Source organism: Pelophylax lessonae (genome assembly GCF_965119305.1).
Source record: "Pelophylax lessonae genome assembly, chromosome: 7".
Taxonomy (NCBI): Eukaryota; Metazoa; Chordata; class Amphibia; order Anura; family Ranidae; genus Pelophylax; species Pelophylax lessonae.
This window is the reverse complement of record NC_138774.1, coordinates 287,034,139-287,056,516: the sequence shown is the minus strand read 5'-3', so window position 1 is coordinate 287,056,516 and position 22,378 is coordinate 287,034,139. Positions and strand designations below refer to the sequence as shown.

Sequence of the window (22,378 nt, the reverse complement as noted above, 5' to 3'; positions counted from 1 at the left end):
CGTCCACAAGGTTTAGGAGTGTGTCTATGGGAATGTTTGACCAGTCTTCCAGAAGCACATTTGTTGACTAAAAGACCTGGCTTGCAGTTTCCACTCTAATTCATCCAAAAGGTGCTCTATCGGGTTGAGGTCAGGACTCTGTGCCGGCCAGTCAAGTTCCTCCACGTCAAACTCGCTCATCCATGTCTTTATGGACCTTGCTTTGCGCACTGGTGCGCAGTCATGATGGAACAGGAAGAGGTCATCCACCAAACTGTTCCCACAAAGTTGGGAGCATGAAATTGTCCGAAATGTTCCAGTATGCTGACCCTTTAAGAGTTACCTTCACTGGAACTAAGGAGCCAGGCCAAACCCCTAAAAAACAACCCCCCCCTCCCAGGGGTGTATTTTGGTTTTGTGCTGCCCTAGGCAAGACTAAAATTGGGTGCCCCCCCCCCATGTAAATTTGCCCCACTCCTTTTTTAACGGATGTGACTCCCTCCAAAATTGAAGGACTACAAGTCCCAGCATGAACCCCTGAGATCTCATGAGAGGGGGAGTGAGAGGGGGTGGGAGAGAGAGAAGGGGGTGGGAGAGGGGGGGGTGAGGGAGAGAGGGGGGGATGAGAGAGAGAGGGAGAGAGAGAGGGGGTGAGAGAGAGAGGGGGGATGAGAGAGAAAGAGAGAGAGAGGGAGAGAGAGAGGAGGGGTGAGAGAGAGAGAGAGGGGGGGTGAGAGAGGCGGCTCTAGCATCCACTGGCCAATAGAGTCTCAGGTGGAGGGGGTGGCTTTTTTGCTGCCCCCCTGCAAAGTGCTGCCCTAGGCCTGGGCCTTGTTGGCCTAGGCCAAAATACAGCACTGCCCCCTCCACAAAATGATTTGGACCAGTGCACAAAGCAAGGTCCATAAAGACATGGATGAGTGAGTTTAGGGTGGAGGAAGTTCACTGTCCTGCACAGAGTGCTGACCTCAACCTGACAGAACACCTTTGGGATAAATTAGAGTGAAGACCTTCTAGACAACAAATGCGCTACTATAAGAATGGCCAAATATTCCCATAGACACACTCCTAAACCTTGTGGACAGCCTTCCTAGAGGAGTTGAAGCTGTTATAGCTGCAAAGGGTGGGCCAACTCAATATTGAACCCGACGGACTAAGACTGGGATGCTATTAAATTTCATGTGCGTGGAAAGGGAGGCGTCCCAATACATTTGACAATATAATGTATATACAATGCTCTGAACTTGCATGTGAGATGATTACGTGGCAGGTTTCAGATGTTACTTCAATAAATCATTCTTTGCAATGGAATAGACTGGAATGATAAAAAAAAAGAATTGATCTTTTAGTTTCACCTTCAATGACAGATCGTACAACAACGGGTCCTGCACTGCCAGCAACAAATCCAAAGCCAACTCCTGGTTGACGAGAAATGGTGACTTGACGTATAGACTGAGGGGTCAGCTGACCACATTCCATAGCACACGTCCACATCACATGACTGCACAAAGAGAGGAGACAGGAGTAATTAGATGGTCAAGAATTAACTGAATGTTGACTATGTTAACGTGGATCTTACACCAACAAAATCTAAGGTACTGCTATTTAGTATCCCCATGCCATGTAAAAATGTTACAAAAAACAAATATAGTAGAAAATAGATACTTACTTTAGACCTAGGGCCATCATTATAATTTATAGAGCCCTACAGCAACATTTTGATTGATTGCTAAAAAATTTAATTATTATAAACTTCTTTACATTATTATTTTTTTTTTTACATACTACAGATCTTAACTACTGTTTTATCAGTTTTTAGCTGAGGAGACACTGGAATCTTTTTGTACAGCCTCATTTTAATTTTGGAATGCTGACCAGGATGACCAGAAGCCTCTGAAAGCAAAAGAAAAAAAAATCACTCTCAGATGGATGGGGTGGGGTGAGGGGGGATCAATTTATTCCTCCTATGCGTCTGATGTCAGCTTTTCTAGTCATTTATCTACCGGGCCAATTCTGGCATTTCTCTCCTACATGTAAAAAATATATAATATATAATATAAAATATATATATATATATATATATATATATATATATATATATATATATATATATTTTAGCAGAGACCCAAGAAAATAAAATGGCGGTCATTGCAATTAATGTGTTTTTTTATTATTATTATTATTATTATTTATTTATTTTTATTTTTTTATGTTTAATTTACACTGTCCCTTAAATTTTTTTGATCACTTTTATTTCTATTACAAGAAATATAAACCTCTTGTAATTTTATTTACTATAGGTAGTTATACAGCACCGTCAATTTAAGCTGCGCTTTACATATATATTGTATATTCACATGAGTTCCTGCCCCCAAGGAGCTTACATTCTAAGGTCCCTAATTCACACTTATACATGCACATGTAAGAGAAGTACCGGATGCGGCTACAGCTCCAGGGTCCACGCTGGAACGCAGCGTACGCTGCGTGACGTCACTCGACACTTGAAAGAGCGCGCACGCCCATTGAGAGCCGTGCGCGAGCTCTGAAACGCGTCGTTTAATCTCCTTTCCCGAGTGACGTCACGCAGCGTACGCTGCGTTCCAGCGTGGTCCCTGGCGCCGTAGCCGCATCCGGTACCCGGAAGACGGAGGACTCCCGACACAGCGTCCACCCGTCCATCCGACCAGCACGGACCTTTCCACCTTCCAAGACCCCTGGGACACCTTCCATCGTTTGACATGTCACCGGATGAGACAAGCTTCCATCTCGCTTCCATCTAGTGAGTTGTATTACCTGTGCTTGTAACCATTTTAATAAATTGCTGCACTTAGAGGCGCTCTGTCTCTTTCTTCTCTTACATGCCTACACAGCAGTGACTTCACTGTGTCATGGAGCCAGCCCTTAGTAGCAGCTAACGCCACCCTCTGCCAAACGTCATCTGGGACTTTTCACGGTGGACTATCAATTATGGACTTTTTAGCCTTCTAATATCTGTTACAGTCCATAGATTGTCCTTACCTCATTTTTATTATTCCTCTATCAGCCTTGTAATAGTATTTTTTATGTACAGCTGGTGCTCTATTTAGCCCACACCAGAGCGCTAGCTTTCCTTATCTGTATACATGCACATGTAGGGCCAATTTAGACAGGAGCTAATTAACATATAGGAATAAGGCATAACAGGTCCTCTTTATGGAGACATCTGGGGTCAATAAGGAAAAAAAAAAACAGTGTTTACATCTGTCAGAGCCGGAAGTGACATCATGATGTGGCTTCTAACCTCCCAAAATCATAGAGATGGCTAGAGACCATCTGCTCCACGACCAGCTCTATTGTAAACCAGTGGCGGCGCCGTATCGGATCTCCAGTTTCTCAATTGCACGGGAGAACCGAGGGAAGCGCCGTTTGGCAGGGTAATGTCCCCTCCTGCTGCCTGTAAAAGCAATCCAGAGGCAAATCAGCCACTAGGATTGCCTTTACAAGAAGAAATATCTGAATGATGCCTGTAGCTTCAGGCATCATCCAGATATCTCCAGTTCAAGTCCAGGACATCATATGACGTCCTATGGGTGGGAAGTGGCTAGGCTGGAGATCAGGGTTGCAGTCAACTTTAACCTTTACAACCCGAGTCCTGGACCTGTGTTATCTTCACATGCTCTGTGTAATTGTCCTCAAACACCTCTTGAGTGGGACACCCACTCTAACTCCAGGCCCTGTAATTACTCTTGTAGACTGCTCTGGTTCTACTTATGCCACTGTTCAGACCTCGGCTTCAGTTCTCTCATGTTGGCCCTACCACAGCCCCATGGCTAAGCTGAGGTACTCAAATCTTTTAATAATGTGTTTTACTCTGTACAGGAGAGCATTTTACCAAGATATGGGAAGATGTCAAAGAGGATGGTAGGTGCACACTATGGGGTTCATTTACTAAAACTGGAGAGTGCAAAATCTGGTTCAGCTTTGTATAGTAACCAATCAGCTTCCATTTTTTTTGTCAAAGCTTAACCGCTTGGCGACCGTATAACTTACATATACAGTGCAAGGCAGCTCTCCTGTGCCAGATCACGTACTACAGGGTTTCTCAACCAGGGTTCCGTGGAACGCTAGGTATCCTCCTGAGGTTGCTAGGGGTTCCTTGAGCAATGGGCAATTTCTGCCTCTCAGATAAGTTCCCAATGGCACCATTGTTCCTTTTAGCTATCTGTAAGGGGGTAATTCTTCCCAATGATGACAAGAGTAAGGAGCATTCTTCCCACTGACTGTCACACTAATGTGTCATGAGTTGTAGATTTTTAATTTTTAACAGGGGTTCCCCGAGACCAGAAATTTATTTCAAGGGTTCATCTGTGTTAGAAAGGTTCAGTAAGGCTGATGCACTAGGTAGTGATCCAGCGCTTCTGGGTAGGCAAATGCGGATCAGTGGGTGCTGGCCAATGGATGAGCGAGGGCACACAGGACAGAGCCCTGCCTATGTAAACAAGACCCCATAGCAGCCATGCAAGCTGCGGTAACTTCAGTAATGGCACTGCTTAGACGTCACCTCAACATTCAGCTTGCATGCTTTCAGGCCTTACTGCAGTCTTTTGGCAAAACTGAGGTTCCCAAATCCCCTGACAATGTGTTCTGCATTATGCAGGAGACCATTTTTACAAGACTTGGGATGCTCATCTGTTCTAGGATCCTGCAGAAAGACAGAGGGGCGTCACTGGTCCCTAAGTTAACTGGACAAGAGCCAATGTCTAAAGTAGGTGTTATTTTCCTTTTTTTCTCCCTAATATTTTACTTTCCTAGTCTTCTTTGATAAAGAGTAAGGGTACTAGGTGCACTTTAAATTTGAGAAAAATTAGGGAACGATGACATAGATTATGCTAATAAATGTTCCATGCAAATTGAGCCAATTTTTTTTTGTATGGTTCAATAGATATTTCACATCTAAAAAAAAAAAAAAATACAGAACTAGGAAAATGTTACAGGAAAATGGTAAAGGGATCAATACTAAAGGTACCAGATGACTCAGTACCTATTATAAGATGCCTTATCCCTAAAGTGTATGTACAGTAAGTGAGAATAATTCCTCTATAAAGCTGGCCATATAAGTTGCAGCTTTAGAACAGCTTCAGCCACCCTTCTATCAACCAAGGATTGAAGATACGATTGAAAGGGTTTACCAGAAAACTACCGCCTATTACTTCAACTGATCAATAAGGAAAAAAAAAAAACAGTGTTTACATCTGTTTACATCTGTCAGAGCCGGAAGTGACATCATGATGTGGCTTCTAACCTCCCAAAATCATAGAGATGGCTAGAGACCATCTGCTCCACGACCAGCTCTATTGTAAACCAGTGGCGGCGCCGTATCGGATCTCCAGTTTCTCAATTGCACGGGAGAACCGAGGGAAGCGCCGTTTGGCAGGGTAATGTCCCCTCCTGCTGCCTGTAAAAGCAATCCAGAGGCAAATCAGCCACTAGGATTGCCTTTACAAGAAGAAATATCTGAATGATGCCTGTAGCTTCAGGCATCATCCAGATATCTCCAGTTCAAGTCCAGGACATCATATGACGTCCTATGGGTGGGAAGTGGCTAGGCTGGAGATCAGGGTTGCAGTCAACTTTAACCTTTACAACCCGAGTCCTGGACCTGTGTTATCTTCACATGCTCTGTGTAATTGTCCTCAAACACCTCTTGAGTGGGACACCCACTCTAACTCCAGGCCCTGTAATTACTCTTGTAGACTGCTCTGGTTCTACTTATGCCACTGTTCAGACCTCGGCTTCAGTTCTCTCATGTTGGCCCTACCACAGCCCCATGGCTAAGCTGAGGTACTCAAATCTTTTAATAATGTGTTTTACTCTGTACAGGAGAGCATTTTACCAAGATATGGGAAGATGTCAAAGAGGATGGTAGGTGCACACTATGGGGTTCATTTACTAAAACTGGAGAGTGCAAAATCTGGTTCAGCTTTGTATAGTAACCAATCAGCTTCCATTTTTTTTGTCAAAGCTTAACCGCTTGGCGACCGTATAACTTACATATACAGTGCAAGGCAGCTCTCCTGTGCCAGATCACGTACTACAGGGTTTCTCAACCAGGGTTCCGTGGAACGCTAGGTATCCTCCTGAGGTTGCTAGGGGTTCCTTGAGCAATGGGCAATTTCTGCCTCTCAGATAAGTTCCCAATGGCACCATTGTTCCTTTTAGCTATCTGTAAGGGGGTAATTCTTCCCAATGATGACAAGAGTAAGGAGCATTCTTCCCACTGACTGTCACACTAATGTGTCATGAGTTGTAGATTTTTAATTTTTAACAGGGGTTCCCCGAGACCAGAAATTTATTTCAAGGGTTCATCTGTGTTAGAAAGGTTCAGTAAGGCTGATGCACTAGGTAGTGATCCAGCGCTTCTGGGTAGGCAAATGCGGATCAGTGGGTGCTGGCCAATGGATGAGCGAGGGCACACAGGACAGAGCCCTGCCTATGTAAACAAGACCCCATAGCAGCCATGCAAGCTGCGGTAACTTCAGTAATGGCACTGCTTAGACGTCACCTCAACATTCAGCTTGCATGCTTTCAGGCCTTACTGCAGTCTTTTGGCAAAACTGAGGTTCCCAAATCCCCTGACAATGTGTTCTGCATTATGCAGGAGACCATTTTTACAAGACTTGGGATGCTCATCTGTTCTAGGATCCTGCAGAAAGACAGAGGGGCGTCACTGGTCCCTAAGTTAACTGGACAAGAGCCAATGTCTAAAGTAGGTGTTATTTTCCTTTTTTTCTCCCTAATATTTTACTTTCCTAGTCTTCTTTGATAAAGAGTAAGGGTACTAGGTGCACTTTAAATTTGAGAAAAATTAGGGAACGATGACATAGATTATGCTAATAAATGTTCCATGCAAATTGAGCCAATTTTTTTTTGTATGGTTCAATAGATATTTCACATCTAAAAAAAAAAAAAAATACAGAACTAGGAAAATGTTACAGGAAAATGGTAAAGGGATCAATACTAAAGGTACCAGATGACTCAGTACCTATTATAAGATGCCTTATCCCTAAAGTGTATGTACAGTAAGTGAGAATAATTCCTCTATAAAGCTGGCCATATAAGTTGCAGCTTTAGAACAGCTTCAGCCACCCTTCTATCAACCAAGGATTGAAGATACGATTGAAAGGGTTTACCAGAAAACTACCGCCTATTACTTCAACTGATCATCTGAATTGTATCAATAGAACTGAGTACTGTTGACAGCTTCAATACAAGTTATTAACAAACAATCAAGGGGGGCGCCATCTAAGTACAGCATTAATAGACACCTTTAGTATTATTATTATTAATGCTACACTTGGCTGTGGCCCCCCTGTGTTTGTTGCCTTGTAGAGATCAATTCCTGTCTCTGTTGGAGCTGCTCCATTTTTAAGTGCATAGTGGCTGATTGTATGGCCATCCCGTCTTGGCTCTACTGTATGAACGTAGCCACCCTGTCTTGGTCCCACTGTATGTAGAAACGTAGGCACCCTTTCTTGGTTCTACTGTATGTAACAATGTAGCTACCCTGTCTTGGTCCGACTCTATGTAAGGACATAGCCACCCTGTCTTGGTTCCACTGTGAGTAGGAACTTAGCCACTATGTCTTGGTCCCACTGTATGTAGAAACGTAGCCACCCTTTCTTGGTTCCACTGTATGTAAAAATGTAGCCACCCTGTCTTGGTTCCACTGTATGAAGGAACATAGCCACCCTGTCTTGGGTCCACTGTATGTAGAAACATAGGCTCTCTGACTTCGTCCCATTGTATGTAGAAATGCAGCCACACTGTCTTGGCCCCAGTGTATGCAGGAATATAGACACTCTCTCTTGGTCCCACTGTATGTAGGAACGTAACCACCTTGTGTTGGTCCCACTGTATGTAGAAATGTAGCCACCCTTTTTTGGTTCCACTGTATGGTAAGAATGTAGCCATCCTGTCTTGGTCCCACTGTATGTAGGAACATATTCATCCTGTCTTGATTCTAGTGTATGTAGGGACATAGCCACAATGTATTTGGTTCCACTGTATGTAAGAACGTAGCCACCATGTCTTGGTCCCACTGTATGTAGCAACAAATCCACCCTGTCTTGGTCCCACTGTATGTAGAAATGTAGCCACCCTTTTTTGGCTCCACTGTATGTAATAATGTGGCCATCCTGTCTTGGTCCCACTGTATGTAGGAACATAGCCACCCTGTCTTGGTTCCACTGAATGTAGGAATGTAGCCACCATGTCTTGGTCCCACTGTATGTAGCAACAAAGCCACCCTGTCTTGGTCCCACTGTATTTAGAAATGTAGCCATCCTTTCCAGGTTCCACTGTATTTAACAATGTAGCCATCCTGTCTTGGTCCCACTGTATGTAGGAACGTAGCCACCATGTCTTGGTCCCACTGAATATAGGAACATAACCACCCTGTCTTGGTCCTACTGTATGTAGAAACGTAGGCACTCTGACTTGGTCCCATTGTATATAGAAATGCAGCCACACTGTCTTGATCCCAGTGTATGCACTAATGTAGCCACTCTCTCTTGGTCCCACTGTATGTAGGAATGTAACCACCCTGTCTTGGTCCCACTGTATGTAGAAATGTAGCCACCCTTTTTTGGTTCCACTGTATGTAAAAATGTAGCCATCCTGTCTTGGTCCCACTGTATGTAGGAACATATTCACCCTGTCTTTGTTCTACTGTATGTAGGGACGTAGCCACCATGTCTTTGGTTCCACTGTATGTAAAAATGTAGCCATCCTGTCTTGGTCCCACTGTATGTAGGAACATATTCACCCTGTCTTTGTTCTACTGTATGTAAGAACGTAGCCACCATGTCTTGGTCCCACTGTATGTAGCAACAAAGCCACCCTGTCTTGGTCCCACTGTATGTAGGAATGTAGCCACCCTGTCTTGGTACCACTGTATGTAGGAACATAGCCACCATGTTTTGGTTCACTGTATGTAGGAACGTACAGAAGTAGGAGAAGAAAAGAAACACTATCCCCCAAAAAATGGTGGGACTTTATAGTCATCCACTAGTTAATCGTATAGAAAACGTACAATCGTTAGTGTTGTAAATACACACAAAATTTATTGATAAAATAATTTTCCATAAAAAACCATCACAATGATGAGTATGCACAGAAGTGCAACAACATGCTCCTAAACCAAAAAAGGCCCATAGGTGGTCCGACAAATGGTGAGGCCTATATCAGAAGATCAAATAGAATGGTCGACCTCTTGTGCCTGGACCAGCAAGGGTACTGGTAAACAAAGATGCCCAAGGAATCGCTATGCAGCTTCTTCAGGGGATTCCATTGGAGTGGTAGACAGAAACAGGGGGGCACCAAATAGTATACCTAAGAGGGGGCTGCAGACTTGCATTAACCATAGAATTGTTCCAGCCGGAACTGATATTATATATATCTCCTTTGTGTCGTGGAGTCACCGCTCCTAGGTATGCCAATCCTGATTGCTATGGGGTGCAGATCCAATCCTTAAGATTATAGCCCGTCCGGAGGGTAGGCAATGGAGATGTCCCTTCCAAGTCCCAAAGTCCCACCATTTTTTGGTGGATAGTGTTTCCCCTCCTACTTTTGTTCATTCATTATATGGGATGATGCACCACAACACATGGGGTCATGTCTCAATGTTTGCATATGTATGTAGGAATGTAGCCACCCTGTCTTGGTCCCATTGTATGTAGAAATGTAGCCAACCTCTCTTGGTCCCTCTGTTTGTAGGAGCTTAGCCACCCTGCCTTGGTCCCACTATATGTAGGAACTTAGCCATCCTCTCTTGGTCCCACTGTATGCAGGAATGTAGCCACCCTCTCTTGGCCCCACTGTATGTAGGAATGTAGCCCCGCTCCCTTTGTCCCACTGCATGTAGGAATGTAGCCTCCCTGTCTTGGTCCCATTGTATGAAGGGAAGAACAAGTCTCTTGTGGGCTCAAATGTTGAACTTGTAATCTCTTTAAATAAACTCTTGGACTATTGACCATGGATCCATAGTGTGCTGGCAACATATGTTTGCATTTGCATACTCCCAACACTGCAGCCAGTTGCCAACGTGTCAACATATATCTTACCACAACAAGTCAAGCTGTTCTCCAATTGCAAGTAACTCAAGGCAGATAAAAAAGACAAAATGTAATGCTGAGGTATTCATTGATACATTGGTAAATGCATATGCATTCTTCAGAAGCAATATAAGTATCTAAATTTGATCTGATCGGTAACAAAACAATCCTAACATGTAGAACTCAAGAACCTTATAAACCCCAAGAAGAGGTACAGTAATTGGGTGGTCCAGACCAATGGTATATCTTATATAATGCATGGCATAGCGTATAATGGCTGAGACTACAGGGTGGGAAGGAGAGAACATATATGACCTGTTTGGGCTATGGGTTGGGTCTGCAGACCCAATAATCCATTGGAACTTCAGTTTTACAAGGAGTATTCAAGGCCAGTGTAGGTGTACTTGGTAACACACACATGTTCAGGTACCGACAATTCACTGATATCACTATGTCTGATGCAGAGCCTTGATATGTTGCTTGGCTCACCTTCAGGGAAAGGCTTGCGCCCCAGGCCATTGAATCGGTGACCCTAAGCAAAGATACTCCTCCATGGAAACCTCAGTTAGAGTAGGACTAGCAGAAGGTGACAGCTTCTGGGTGTTATGTGGCTATATGCTACCTGTTCAAACCTGTGATTCCCAATGCCTCACAGACAGACGTCTTCTACCATCAACTTCCCTTAAGGAGGCTCTACAATGGTATGGAACCAAATGCAGAGAGATTATGAAGGAAGTCAGCAGTAACTCATCAGCTCACCTACCCTGCTCCGCTCCCAGTAGTGACTCAGCTACCCTGCTCCTCTCCCAGTAGTGACTCAGCTACCCTGCCCTTTCCCCCAGCAGTGTCTTAGCAGCTCAGCTCACCCTGCTTTACCTCTCAAGAGCGACTCAGCAGCTCAACTCCCCCTGCTCCCCCTTGCTAGAAATAACTAAGGAGCTTAGCTCTTCCTACTCCCCTCCCCAACAGTTACTCATCAGGATATTTTACCTCCACCTCTCCCAGTAGTGAATCAGCTACTTTGTTCCCCTCCCAGCAGTGTCTCAGCAGCTTAGCTCACCCTGCTTTACCCCTCAAGAGAAACTCAGCAGCTCAGCTCCCCCTGCTCCCCCTTGCTAGAAGTATCTAATGAGTTTATCTCAGCCTAATCCCCCCCCCCCCAGCAGTGACTCATCAGATTAGCTACCCTGCCCCCCTCCCAGCAGTGTCCAAGCTACCCTGCTTCCCCCTCCCAACAGTGTCCCAGTGGCTCAGCTCACCCTGCTTCCCCTCTAAAGAGTGACTCATCAGCTTAGCTTCCTCTGCTCCCCTCTCAGCAGTGTCTCAGCTACCCTGCTCCCCCCCCCTCCCAGCAGTGTCCCAGCGGCTCAGCTCACCCTGCTTCCCCTCTAAAGAGCAACTCATCAGCTTAGCTTCCCCTGCTCCCCTTTGACATAAGTAGCTCAGGGTCTTAGCTCAGCTTACTCCCCCTTCCCAGCAGTGACTCAGCAGTTTAGCTGCTCCTGCTCCCTCTTTCTGGAAGCTTATGTCCCTCTCCCAGCAGTGACTCAGCAGCCTTTAACCCATAATGTAAACAGAGAGCAGGAGCTTTGAAGGGCAATCAGATTAAGCTGAGCTGCTGAGAAAGGGGCTTGGAGAATGGTACTTTTGCCATGAATGTAAGAATGAATTGCTCCACAATGCATGCAGCTACGGAGGTCAGTGATGGCTTGTTTTAAAGCTCATTTATTAGTAATTTGTAAATATTACATGTCCATAGCCTGGTTACATTTAATTTAAGATCCAGGAGGCAGCAGAGGTTTGTTGGGGATTTTCATTTGTTCACTCCTCTCAGTTCAGTGTTTTGTTCACAAAACCTGTCCCTATGCTGCCCAACAAAATGTTGACTTATTACTTCTTCTATAAACAACAGTGGACATTTGTCCACATAGCAAGGTTACTGGAAGTCATCCATGTCCAAAGGCCTATTGTGTACTTCCACATAGCAACAGGTGCCTGTACTAATAGCTGACAATGTTCTCAGTAGCACTTCAATGTTTCATTCTTTTAGTGGAACTATTAATCTTCAGCAAGCGGAGTGACATTCAACTTACAAAGCCTCCAAAGAGCCATTACGTGTTATTGCCGTTGTAGCGTAGAGCTGATTATATGATCATGCATTCCACAGAAATTATTCCATCATGACCATTATCATGTTGCCAGTGACCATAAATCACTATGCACAAACAAGCTAAATGACCACTTTGTGAGCAGGAAAGTAGCAAAACAACCGCAGTATACACTAATGTACTCTAAGAGGTAAATACCATATCTGTAAGGCAACATATACCTATCGTATATTAAATAGAAAACAAATTACCATTAAAGCCCAACTCAGTGCCATATTTTACGTGAAATATGTGTTAGAAAAAGGGGGACTTTAAGTGTGCCAACAAATATTCTAAACATAAAACTAAGGAAATACCAAATTTTATTATTATTTAGTTTATACATATCATTCATATTGCATCTTGCCCATATGGGGCTTAATGATCAAGCCCTACATGGGCAAAATGCATTAGGGGGGTTCCTCCATTGAACCAAGCTGAAGCCAGTTCTAGTCATCTTTTACAATTTCAAAGTCTACAGCTTTGCACAGGGTGATCGCCTCCATGCCACGCCGCATTGATGCAGTAATTCATGCAAAAGGAGCCCCGACCAAATATTGAGTGCATCCTATACTGTACATAGACAGACTTCTCACTAAAACAACATTTCTGTATTAAAAATCCTTTTTTTTTTTTTTTTTTTGGTCTTATGTATTATTCTAGTATTCGGAGATACTGAATTTTGGGGTGCCACTAGCTGTTAGCCGTAATCATCAAAATAAAAAAAATAAATAAATGTTGGCTTGTATATTTAGTGATGAATCCCCATACAGTATTTCCTTATTAAAAATCCTTTTTTTTTATTGGTATTATGTAATATTTTAATTGTCTAACATACTGAATTTTGGGGTGTCACTAGATGTAAGCCAAAATCATCAAAATAAAAAAAAAAAAATAGTTTAATTGAATTACTGAAATAAATTAACTTTTTGATGATATTCTAATTTTAATGGCTGCACCTGTATTCTATTATGTTATATAATTTATATTATATACATTATATTTTAAAGTATTATATATTATTATATACATATTATATAATGTTGGCTTGTAAATTTAGTAATGAATCCCCATACAGTATTTCCTTATTAAAAATCCTTTTTTTAATGGTCTTATGTAATATTCTCATTTTCTGAGATACTGAATTTTGGGGTGTCACTCGCTGTAAGCCATAATCATCACAATTAAAAAATAAATAAATGCTTGTAATATATCACTCTGTGTGTAACTCATCTATATAAAATATATGAGTTTCACTTTTTTGAATTGAATTACTGACAGAAATTAACTTTTTGATGATATTCTAATTTTAATGGCTGCACCTGTATTCTATTATGTTATATAATTTATATTAAATACATTATATTTTAAAGTATTATATATTATTATATACATATTATATAATGTTGGCTTGCATATTTAGTGATGAATCCCCATACAGTATTTCCCTATTAAAAATCCTTTTTTTTTATTGGTCTTATGTAATATTTTAATTGTCTAACATACTGAATTTTGGGGTGTCACTAGATGTAAGCCATAATCATCAAAATAAAAAATAAATAAATGCTTGTAATATATCTCTCTTTGTGTAACTCATCTATATAAAATATATGAGTTTCACTTTTTGAATTGAATTACTGAAATAAATTAACTTTTTGATGATATTGTAATTTTATGAGATGCAAATGTATTATATTACGTTATATAATTTATATTATATACATTATATTTTAAAGTATTATATATTTTTAGATACATATTATATAATGTTGGCTTGTATATTTAGTGATGAATCCCCATACAGTATTTCCTTATTAAAAATCCTTTTTTTTATTGGTCTTATGTAATATTGTCATTTTCTGAGATACTGAATTTTGGGGTGTTACTAGATGTAAGCCATAATCATCAAAAAAAAAAAAAAATGCTTGTAATATATCACTCTGTGTGTAACTCATCTATATATAATATGAGTTTCACTTTTTGAATTGAATTACTGAAATAAATTAACTTTTTGATGATATTCTAATTTTAATGGATGCACCTATATTATATTATGTTATATAATTTATATATTATTATATACATATTATATAATGTTGGCTTGTATATTTACTGATGAATCCCCATAGAGTATTTCCTTATTAAAAATGTTTTTATTTGATTGGTCTTATGCAATATTCTAATTTTTTGAGATACTGAATTTTGGAGTGCCACTCGCTGTAAGCCATAATCATCAAAATAAAAAAAATTAATAAATCTTTGTAATATATCACTCTGTTTGTAACTCATCTATATAAAAATATAGGAGTTTCACTTTTTGAATTGAATTACTGAAATAAATTAACTTTTTGATGATATTCTAATTTTAATGGCTGCACCTGTATTCTATTATGTTATATAATTGATATTATATACATTATATTTTAAAGTATTATATATTATTATACACATATTATCTAATGTTGGCTTGTATATTTAGTGATGAATCCCCATGTAGTATTACATTATACTACAGTATATTATTTAAATATATATATATATATATATATATATATATATATATATATATATATATATATATATATATTTTTTTTTTTTTTTTCCCATATATTATATTATACTATATTTTATTATATTATATTATATCATGCATTATTATATATTATAATACATCATTCATATTATAGTATATCATATTATATACAGTGTATTACATATTATTATTATCATTTATATTACCATTGTTATTTTATACATTATACTGTACATTATATAATGTTGACTGGTATCTTTCGTGATAATTCCCCATATTATATTATATTACAGTATATTATTTATTTCATATACATTTTTATATATATATACACACACACAAAAAAAAAATATATGTATATATATATATATATATATATACATATACCAAAAGTATCGGCACACCCCTCCAACCAAATCATTGGATTCAGGTGTTCCAGTCACCTCCATGGCCACAGGTGTATAAAATTAAGCACCTAGGCATGCAGACCGCTTCTACAAACATTTGTGAAAGAACAGGTCACTCTCAGGAGCTCAGTGAATACAATCATGATGCCATGATAGGTTGCCACCTGTGCAATAAATCCATCTGTGAAATTTCCTTGCTACTAAATATTCCACGGTCAACTGTTAGGGGTATTATAACAAAATAGAAACAACTGGCAACAACAACAGCTCAGCCACGAAGTGGTAGGCCACGTAAAAGGATAGAGCAGGGTCAGTGCATGGTGAAGCGCACAGTGTGCAGAAGTCGCCAACTGTCTGCAGAGTCCATAGCTATAGACCTCCAAACTTCGTGTGGCCTTCATATTAGCACAACAACAGTGCATAGAGAGCTTCATGGAATGGGTTTCCATGGCCGAGCAGCTGCATCCAAGCCTTACATCACCAAGTGCAATGCAAAGCGTCAAGTGATGTGGTGTAAAGATTGCCGCCACTGGACTCTAGAGCAGTGTAGACATGTTCTCTGGATTGACGAATCACGCTTCTCTGGCTGGCAATCCGATGGACGTGTCTGTGTATGGCGGTTGCCAGAATAACAGAACTTGCCTGACTGCATTGTGACAAGTGTAAAGTTTGGTTGAGGGGGGATTATGGTGTGGGGTCATTTTTCAAAGGTTGGACTTGGCCCCTTAGTTCCAGTGAAGGGAACTCTTAAGGTGTCAGCACAGCAAGACATTTTGGACAATTTCATGCTCCCAACTTTGTGGGAACAGTTTGGGGACGGCCCCTTCCTGTTCCATCGTGACTTCAAACCAGTGCACAAAGCAAGGTCCATAAAGACATGGATGAGCGAGTTTGGGGTGGAGGAACTTGACTGGCCTGCACAGAGTCCTGACCTCAACCAGATAGAACACCTTTTGGATGAATTAGAGCGGAGACTGCGAGCCAGGCCTTCTCTCCAACATCAGTGCCTGACCCCACAAATGCGCTTCTGGAAGAATGGTCAAACATTAGACACACTCCGAAACCTTGTGGACAGCCTTCCCAGAAGAGTTGAAGCTGTTATAGCTGGAAAGGGTGGGCCAACTCAATATTGAACCCTACGGACTAAGACTGGGATACCATTAAAGTTTATGTGCATGTAAAGGCAGGCGATACTTTTGGCAATATGGTATGTATTTATACATAAAAATATACTGTATAAAAAATAAACTATATCATATAATATTATATGTGTGTGTATGTATGTATATATATATATATATATATATATATACACACACACACACAGTATTCGCCCCCCTTGAACTTTGCGACCTTTTGTCACATTTCAGGCTTTAAACATAAAGATATAAAACTGTAATTTTTTTGTGAAGAATCAACAACAAGTGGGACACAATCATGAAGTGGAATGAAATTTATTGGATATTTCAAACTTTGTTAACAAATAAAAAACTGAAAAATTGGGCGTGCAAAATTATTCAGCCCCTTTACTTTCAGTGCAGCAAACTCTCTCCAGAAGTTCAGTAAGGATCTCTGAATGATCCAATGTTGACCAAAATGACTAATGATGATAAATAATCAAGTCTCCGTATAAATGCACCTGCACTGTGATAGTCTCAGATGTCCGTTTAAAGCGCAGAGAGCATCATGAAGAACAAGGAACACACCAGGCAGGTCAGAGATACTGTTGTGGAGAAGTTTAAAGCCGGATTTGGATACAAAAAGATTTCCCAAGCTTTAAACATCCCAAGGAGCACTGTGCAAGTGATAATATTGAAATGGAAGGAGTATCAGACCAATGCAAATCTACGAAGACCTGGCCGTCCCTCTAAACTTTCAGCTCATACAAGGAGAAGACTGATCAGAGATGCAGCCAAGAGGCCCATGATCACTCTGGATGAACTGCAGAGATCTACAGCTGAGGTGGGAGACTCTGTCCATAGGACAACAATCAGTCGTATACTGCACAAATCTGGCCTTTGTGGAAGAGTGGCAAGAAGAAATCCATTTCTTAAAGATATCCATAAAAAGTGTTGTTTAAAGTTTGCCACGAGCCACCTGGGAGACACCAAACATGTGGAAGAAGGGGCTCTGGTCAGATGAAACCAAAATTGAACTTTTTGGCAACAATGCAAAACATTATGTTTGGCGTAAAAGCAACACAGCTCATCACCCTGAACACACCATCCCCACTGTCAAACATGGTGGTGGCAGCATCATGGTTTGGGCCTGCTTTTCTTCAGCAGGGACAGGGAAGATGGTTAAAATTGATGGGAAGATGGATGGAGCCAAATACAGGACCATTCTGGAAGAAAACCTGATGGAGTCTGCAAAAGACCTGAGACTGGGACGGAGATTTGTCTTCCAACAAGACAATGATCCAAAACATAAAGCAAAATCTACAATGGAATGGTTCACAAATAAACATATCCAGGTGTTAGAATGGCCAAGTCAAAGTCCAGACCTGAATCCAATCGAGAATCTGTGGAAAGAACTGAAAACTGCTGTTCACAAACGCTCCCCATCCACCCTCACTGAGCTCGAGCTGTTTTGCAAGGAGGAATGGGCAAAAATTTCAGTCTCTCGATGTGCAAAACTGATAGAGACATACCCCAAGCGACTTACAGCTGTAATCGCAGCAAAAGGTGGCGCTACAAAGTATTAACTTAAGGGGGCTGAATAATTTTGCACGCCCAATTTTTTCAGTTTTTTATTTGTTAAAAAAGTTTGAAATATCCGATAAATTTCGTTCCACTTCATGATTGTGTCCCACTTGTTGTTGATTCTTTACAAGAATTGCAGTTTTATATCTTTATGTTTGAAGCCTGAAATGTGGCAAAAGGTTGAAAAGTTCAAGGGGGCCGAATGCTTTTGCAAGGCACTGTATGTATATATATATATATATATATATATATATATATATATATATATATATATATATACAGTGGGTACGTAAAGTATTCAGACCCCCTTAAATTTTTCACTCTTTGTTATATTGCAGCCATTTGCTAAAATCATTTAAGTTCATTCTTCTTCCTCATGAATGTACACATAGCACCCCATACTGACAGAAAAACACAGAATTGTTGACATTGTTGCAGATTTATTAAAAAAGAAAAACTGAAGTATCACATGGTCCTAAGTATTCAGACCCTTTGCTCAGTATTTAGTAGAAGCCCCCTTTTGATCTAATACAGCCAGGAGTCTTTTTGGGAAAGATGCAACAAGTCTTTCACACCTGGATTTGGGGATCCTCTGCCATTCCTCCTTGCAGATCCTCTCCAGTTCTGTCAGGTTGGATGGTAAACGTTGGTGGACAGCCATTTTTAGGTCTCTCCAGAGATGCTCAATTGGGTTTAAGTCAGGGCTCTGGCTGGGCCATTCAAGAACAGTCACAGAGTTGTTGTGAAGCCACTCCTTCGTTATTTTAGCTGTGTGCTTAGGGTCATTGTCTTGTTGGAAGGTAAACCTTCGGCCCAGTCTGAGGTCCAGAGCACTCTGGAGAAGGTTTTTGTCCAGGATATCCCTGTACTTGGCCGCATTCATCTTTCCCTCGATTGCAACCAGTCGTCCTGTCCCTGCAGCTGAAAAACACCCCCACAGCATGATGCTGCCACCACCATGCTTCACTGTTGGGACTGTATTGGACAGGTGATGAGCAGTGCCTGGTTTTCTCCACACATACCGCTTAGAATTAAGGCCAAAAAGTTCTATTTTGGTCTCATCAGACCAGAGAATCTTATTTCTCACCATCTTGGAGTCCTTCAGGTGTTTTTTAGCAAACTCCATGCGGGCTTTCATGTGTCTTACACTGAGGAGAGGCTTCCGTCGGGCCACTCTGCCATAAACCCCCGACTGGTGGAGGGCTGCAGTGATGGTTGACTTTCTACAACTTTCTCCCATCTCCTGACTGCATCTCTGGAGCTCAGCCACAGTGATCTTTGGGTTCTTCTTTACCTCTCTCACCAAGGCTCTTCTCCCCCGATAGCTCAGTTTGGCCGGACGGCCAGCTCTAGGAAGGGTTCTGGTCGTCCCAAACGTCTTCCATTTGAGGATTATGGAGGCCACTGTGCTCTTAGGAACCTTAAGTGCAGCAGAAATCTTTTTGTAACCTTGGCCAGATCTGTGCCTTGCCACAATTCTGTCTCTGAGCTCTTCAGGCAGTTCCTTTGACCTCATGATTCTCATTTGCTCTGACATGCATTGTGATCTGGAAGGTCTTATATAGACAGGTGTGTGGCTTTCCTAATCAAGTCCATTCAGTATAATCAAACACAGCTGGACTCAAATGAAGGTGTAGAACCATCTCAAGGATGATCAGAAGAAATGGAAAGCACCTGAGTTAAATATATGAGTGTCACAGCAAAGGGTCTGAATACTTAGGACCATGTGATATTTCAGTTTTTCTTTTTTAATAAATCTGCAACAATGTCAACAATTCTGTGTTTTTCTGTCAGTATGGGGTGCTATGTGTACATTCATGAGGAAGAAGAATGAACTTAAATGATTTTAGCAAATGGCTGCAATATAACAAAGAGTGAAAAATTTAAGGGGGTCTAAATACTTTCTGTACCCACTGTATATATACACACATATATATATATATATATATATATATATATATACACACACACACATATAGTATCATGTAATATTATATATTATATTACATGATATAGTTTACATTTATACAATATATTATTATATGTATCATAAAATGCTAACTTATATCTTTGGCGATAAAGTCCCCATTCCCGAACACGTATTTCACATGATTCTGGAGGGAGAGTGGCGTTTTTCAATATTCCACCCTTTAAATTGATAATTAATGATTTTTTTTTTGTAAATGTCCTCACAAATGAAAGAAGACTAAAGATAAACTGGACCCAGCACATTCAGCCAGAAAACATCAGAATATTGTAACTAAAAAAAAAAAAAAAAAAGCATACTGATAGAGGGGGAATGATAAAAAAAGGAGAACTCCTCTGGAAGCACAGAGCTCAGAGTTGAGCTTTATAATGTATGTCAAGCCAAATATGTTTTTTTTTTTTCTTTGGATAGAATGGGGAAGGAGAAGAACTTCTGACTTTCGGTGACAATGGCTTCATAAGAAAGAAAGTGATGGGTAAATCTTCAACATAGACAAAAAAAATGTAAATCTTAAATTTAAACTTTTAAATGTCAAGCTTAATTCAATTTTTAAATGTAAAATTTAATTAAATTTTATTATGTAAAATTTTATTTAATTTCAAATGTAATTAAATTTTTTACTTGAAATTAAATCAAATTCAATTTAAGTTAGAATCCCAATTGGCTTTATATTTTTGTCCGTGTTCCTGTTGCAGATTTTACTTCACTTCCTGTCCAGTAAAACCGTTGTCACCAGGGAACAAAGCAGGGAGAAAAGTTCTCTAACAGAACCCCGGATAGAAATAAAAACCCAACAGTGGTTGCATTGTTTTCAAATTTGATCCAAAACTAAAAAATAATGTGTTGGCTAAACATACACTTTAAAATCTCCATGTTATAAATGACGACAGTCTAAGTATTTGAGCCACATGACATTTCATTACCTGGACAGCACTAAGATCTGATTTAGTCAGACGTCCTTTAATATGCCAGTCTGGACTATACGGTGGTATCCCTTGTGTCATCAGGACCTCTTGGACCAATGGAAGGCCAGGCCATTCCTGGAGCCTAAAACAAAAATACGAACACCACATATTGTAAACAAGCAAATTAATTCATATCCAAAACCTTTATACATGAGTTTCTCGTTCCTTCTCAGTTACTCTCGTTATTAGGGTTGCACCAACACCACTTTTTTAAGACCGGGTACAAGTACCAATCCTTTGTTCAAGTACTCACCGATACCGATTACCGATCCTTTTTTCAATGTCATGTGAACGTTTTCAAAGAATTTTGTAAATAAGTAATTGTGCACTGATGAGGCTGCACTGATGGACACTAAAGAGGCTGCACTAATGGGAACTGGTAGGACGCACTGATGTGGCAGCACTGAAGGGTACCGATGGGGTGGCACTGAGGAGGAGACTCTAATATGCAGCACTGATAAGCACTAATAGGTGGCAGTGATGGACACTGGTAGGTGGTACTGATAGGTGGAAATTATGGTCAAAGATAGGTGGCACTGATGGGCATTGAAAGGCAGTACTGATTTGGGCTTGGCCCCTTAGTTCTGATACCGATTACCGATCCTTGTTCTGATACCGATTACCGATCCTTGAAATGTCATGTGACAGTTTTCAAAGCACAATTTTCTAAAATAAGTAATTGTGCGCTGATAAGGCTGCACTGATGGACACTGATGGCGCGGCACTGATGAGAAGGCACTAATATGTAGCACCGATAAGCACTAATAGGTGGTACTGATATGTGGCAATGATGGGCACTGATAGGCGGCACTTATGGTCAATGATAGGAGGCACTGATGGCCACCGATGGGCATTGGTCAGGCACTGATGAGCACTGAAAGGCAGCACTGATTTGGGCTTGGCCCCCTAGTTTGGATACCAATTACTGATCCTTTTTTTAATGTCATGTGACAGTTTTCAAAGCTCAGTTTTGTAAATAAGTAATTGTGCGCTGATGAGGCTGCACTGATGGGCACTGATAGCGCGGCACTGATGAGGAGGCACTAATATGTAGCACTGATAAGCACTAATAGGTGGTACTGATATGTGGCAATGATGGGCACTGATAGGCGGCACTTATGATCAATGATAGGAGGCGCTGATGGCCACCGATGGGCATTGGTCAGGGACTGATGGGCACTGAAAGGCAGCACTGATTTGGGCTTGGCCCCCTAGTTTCAATACCAATTACTGATCCTTTTTTTAATGTCATGTGACAGTTTTCAAAGCTCAATTTTGTAAATAGGTAATTGTGCGCTAATGAGGCTGCACTGATGGACACTGATGGCGCAGCACTGATGAGGAGGCACTAATATGTAGCACTGATAAGCACTAATAGGTGGTACTGATATGCGGCAATGATGGGCACTGATAGGCGGCACTTATGGTCAATGATAGGAGGCACTGAAGGCCACCGATGGGCATTGGTCAGGCACTGAAAGGCAGCACTGATTTGGGCTTGGCCCCCTAGTTTCGATACCAATAACTGATCCTTTTTTTAATGTCATGTGACATTTTTCAAAGCTCA

At 40.9% G+C, this 22,378-nt stretch overlaps 1 protein-coding gene across 1 annotated transcript in view; it reads right to left on the bottom strand.

Moving 5' to 3' along the window:
* The window catches only part of FRMPD3 (FERM and PDZ domain containing 3), a 156,906-nt gene that overhangs the window by 84,781 nt on the left and 49,747 nt on the right, over window positions 1-22,378 (bottom strand). Inside the window, exons 2-3 of the mRNA XM_082263952.1 lie at window positions 20,770-20,893; window positions 1,335-1,480 (exon numbers count right to left, since the gene is read on the bottom strand). Coding sequence (XP_082120078.1) covers window positions 1,335-1,473 — 139 coding nt within the window. The 5' untranslated portion in view covers window positions 1,474-1,480; window positions 20,770-20,893. The remainder of the gene's footprint in view (window positions 1-1,334; window positions 1,481-20,769; window positions 20,894-22,378) is intronic.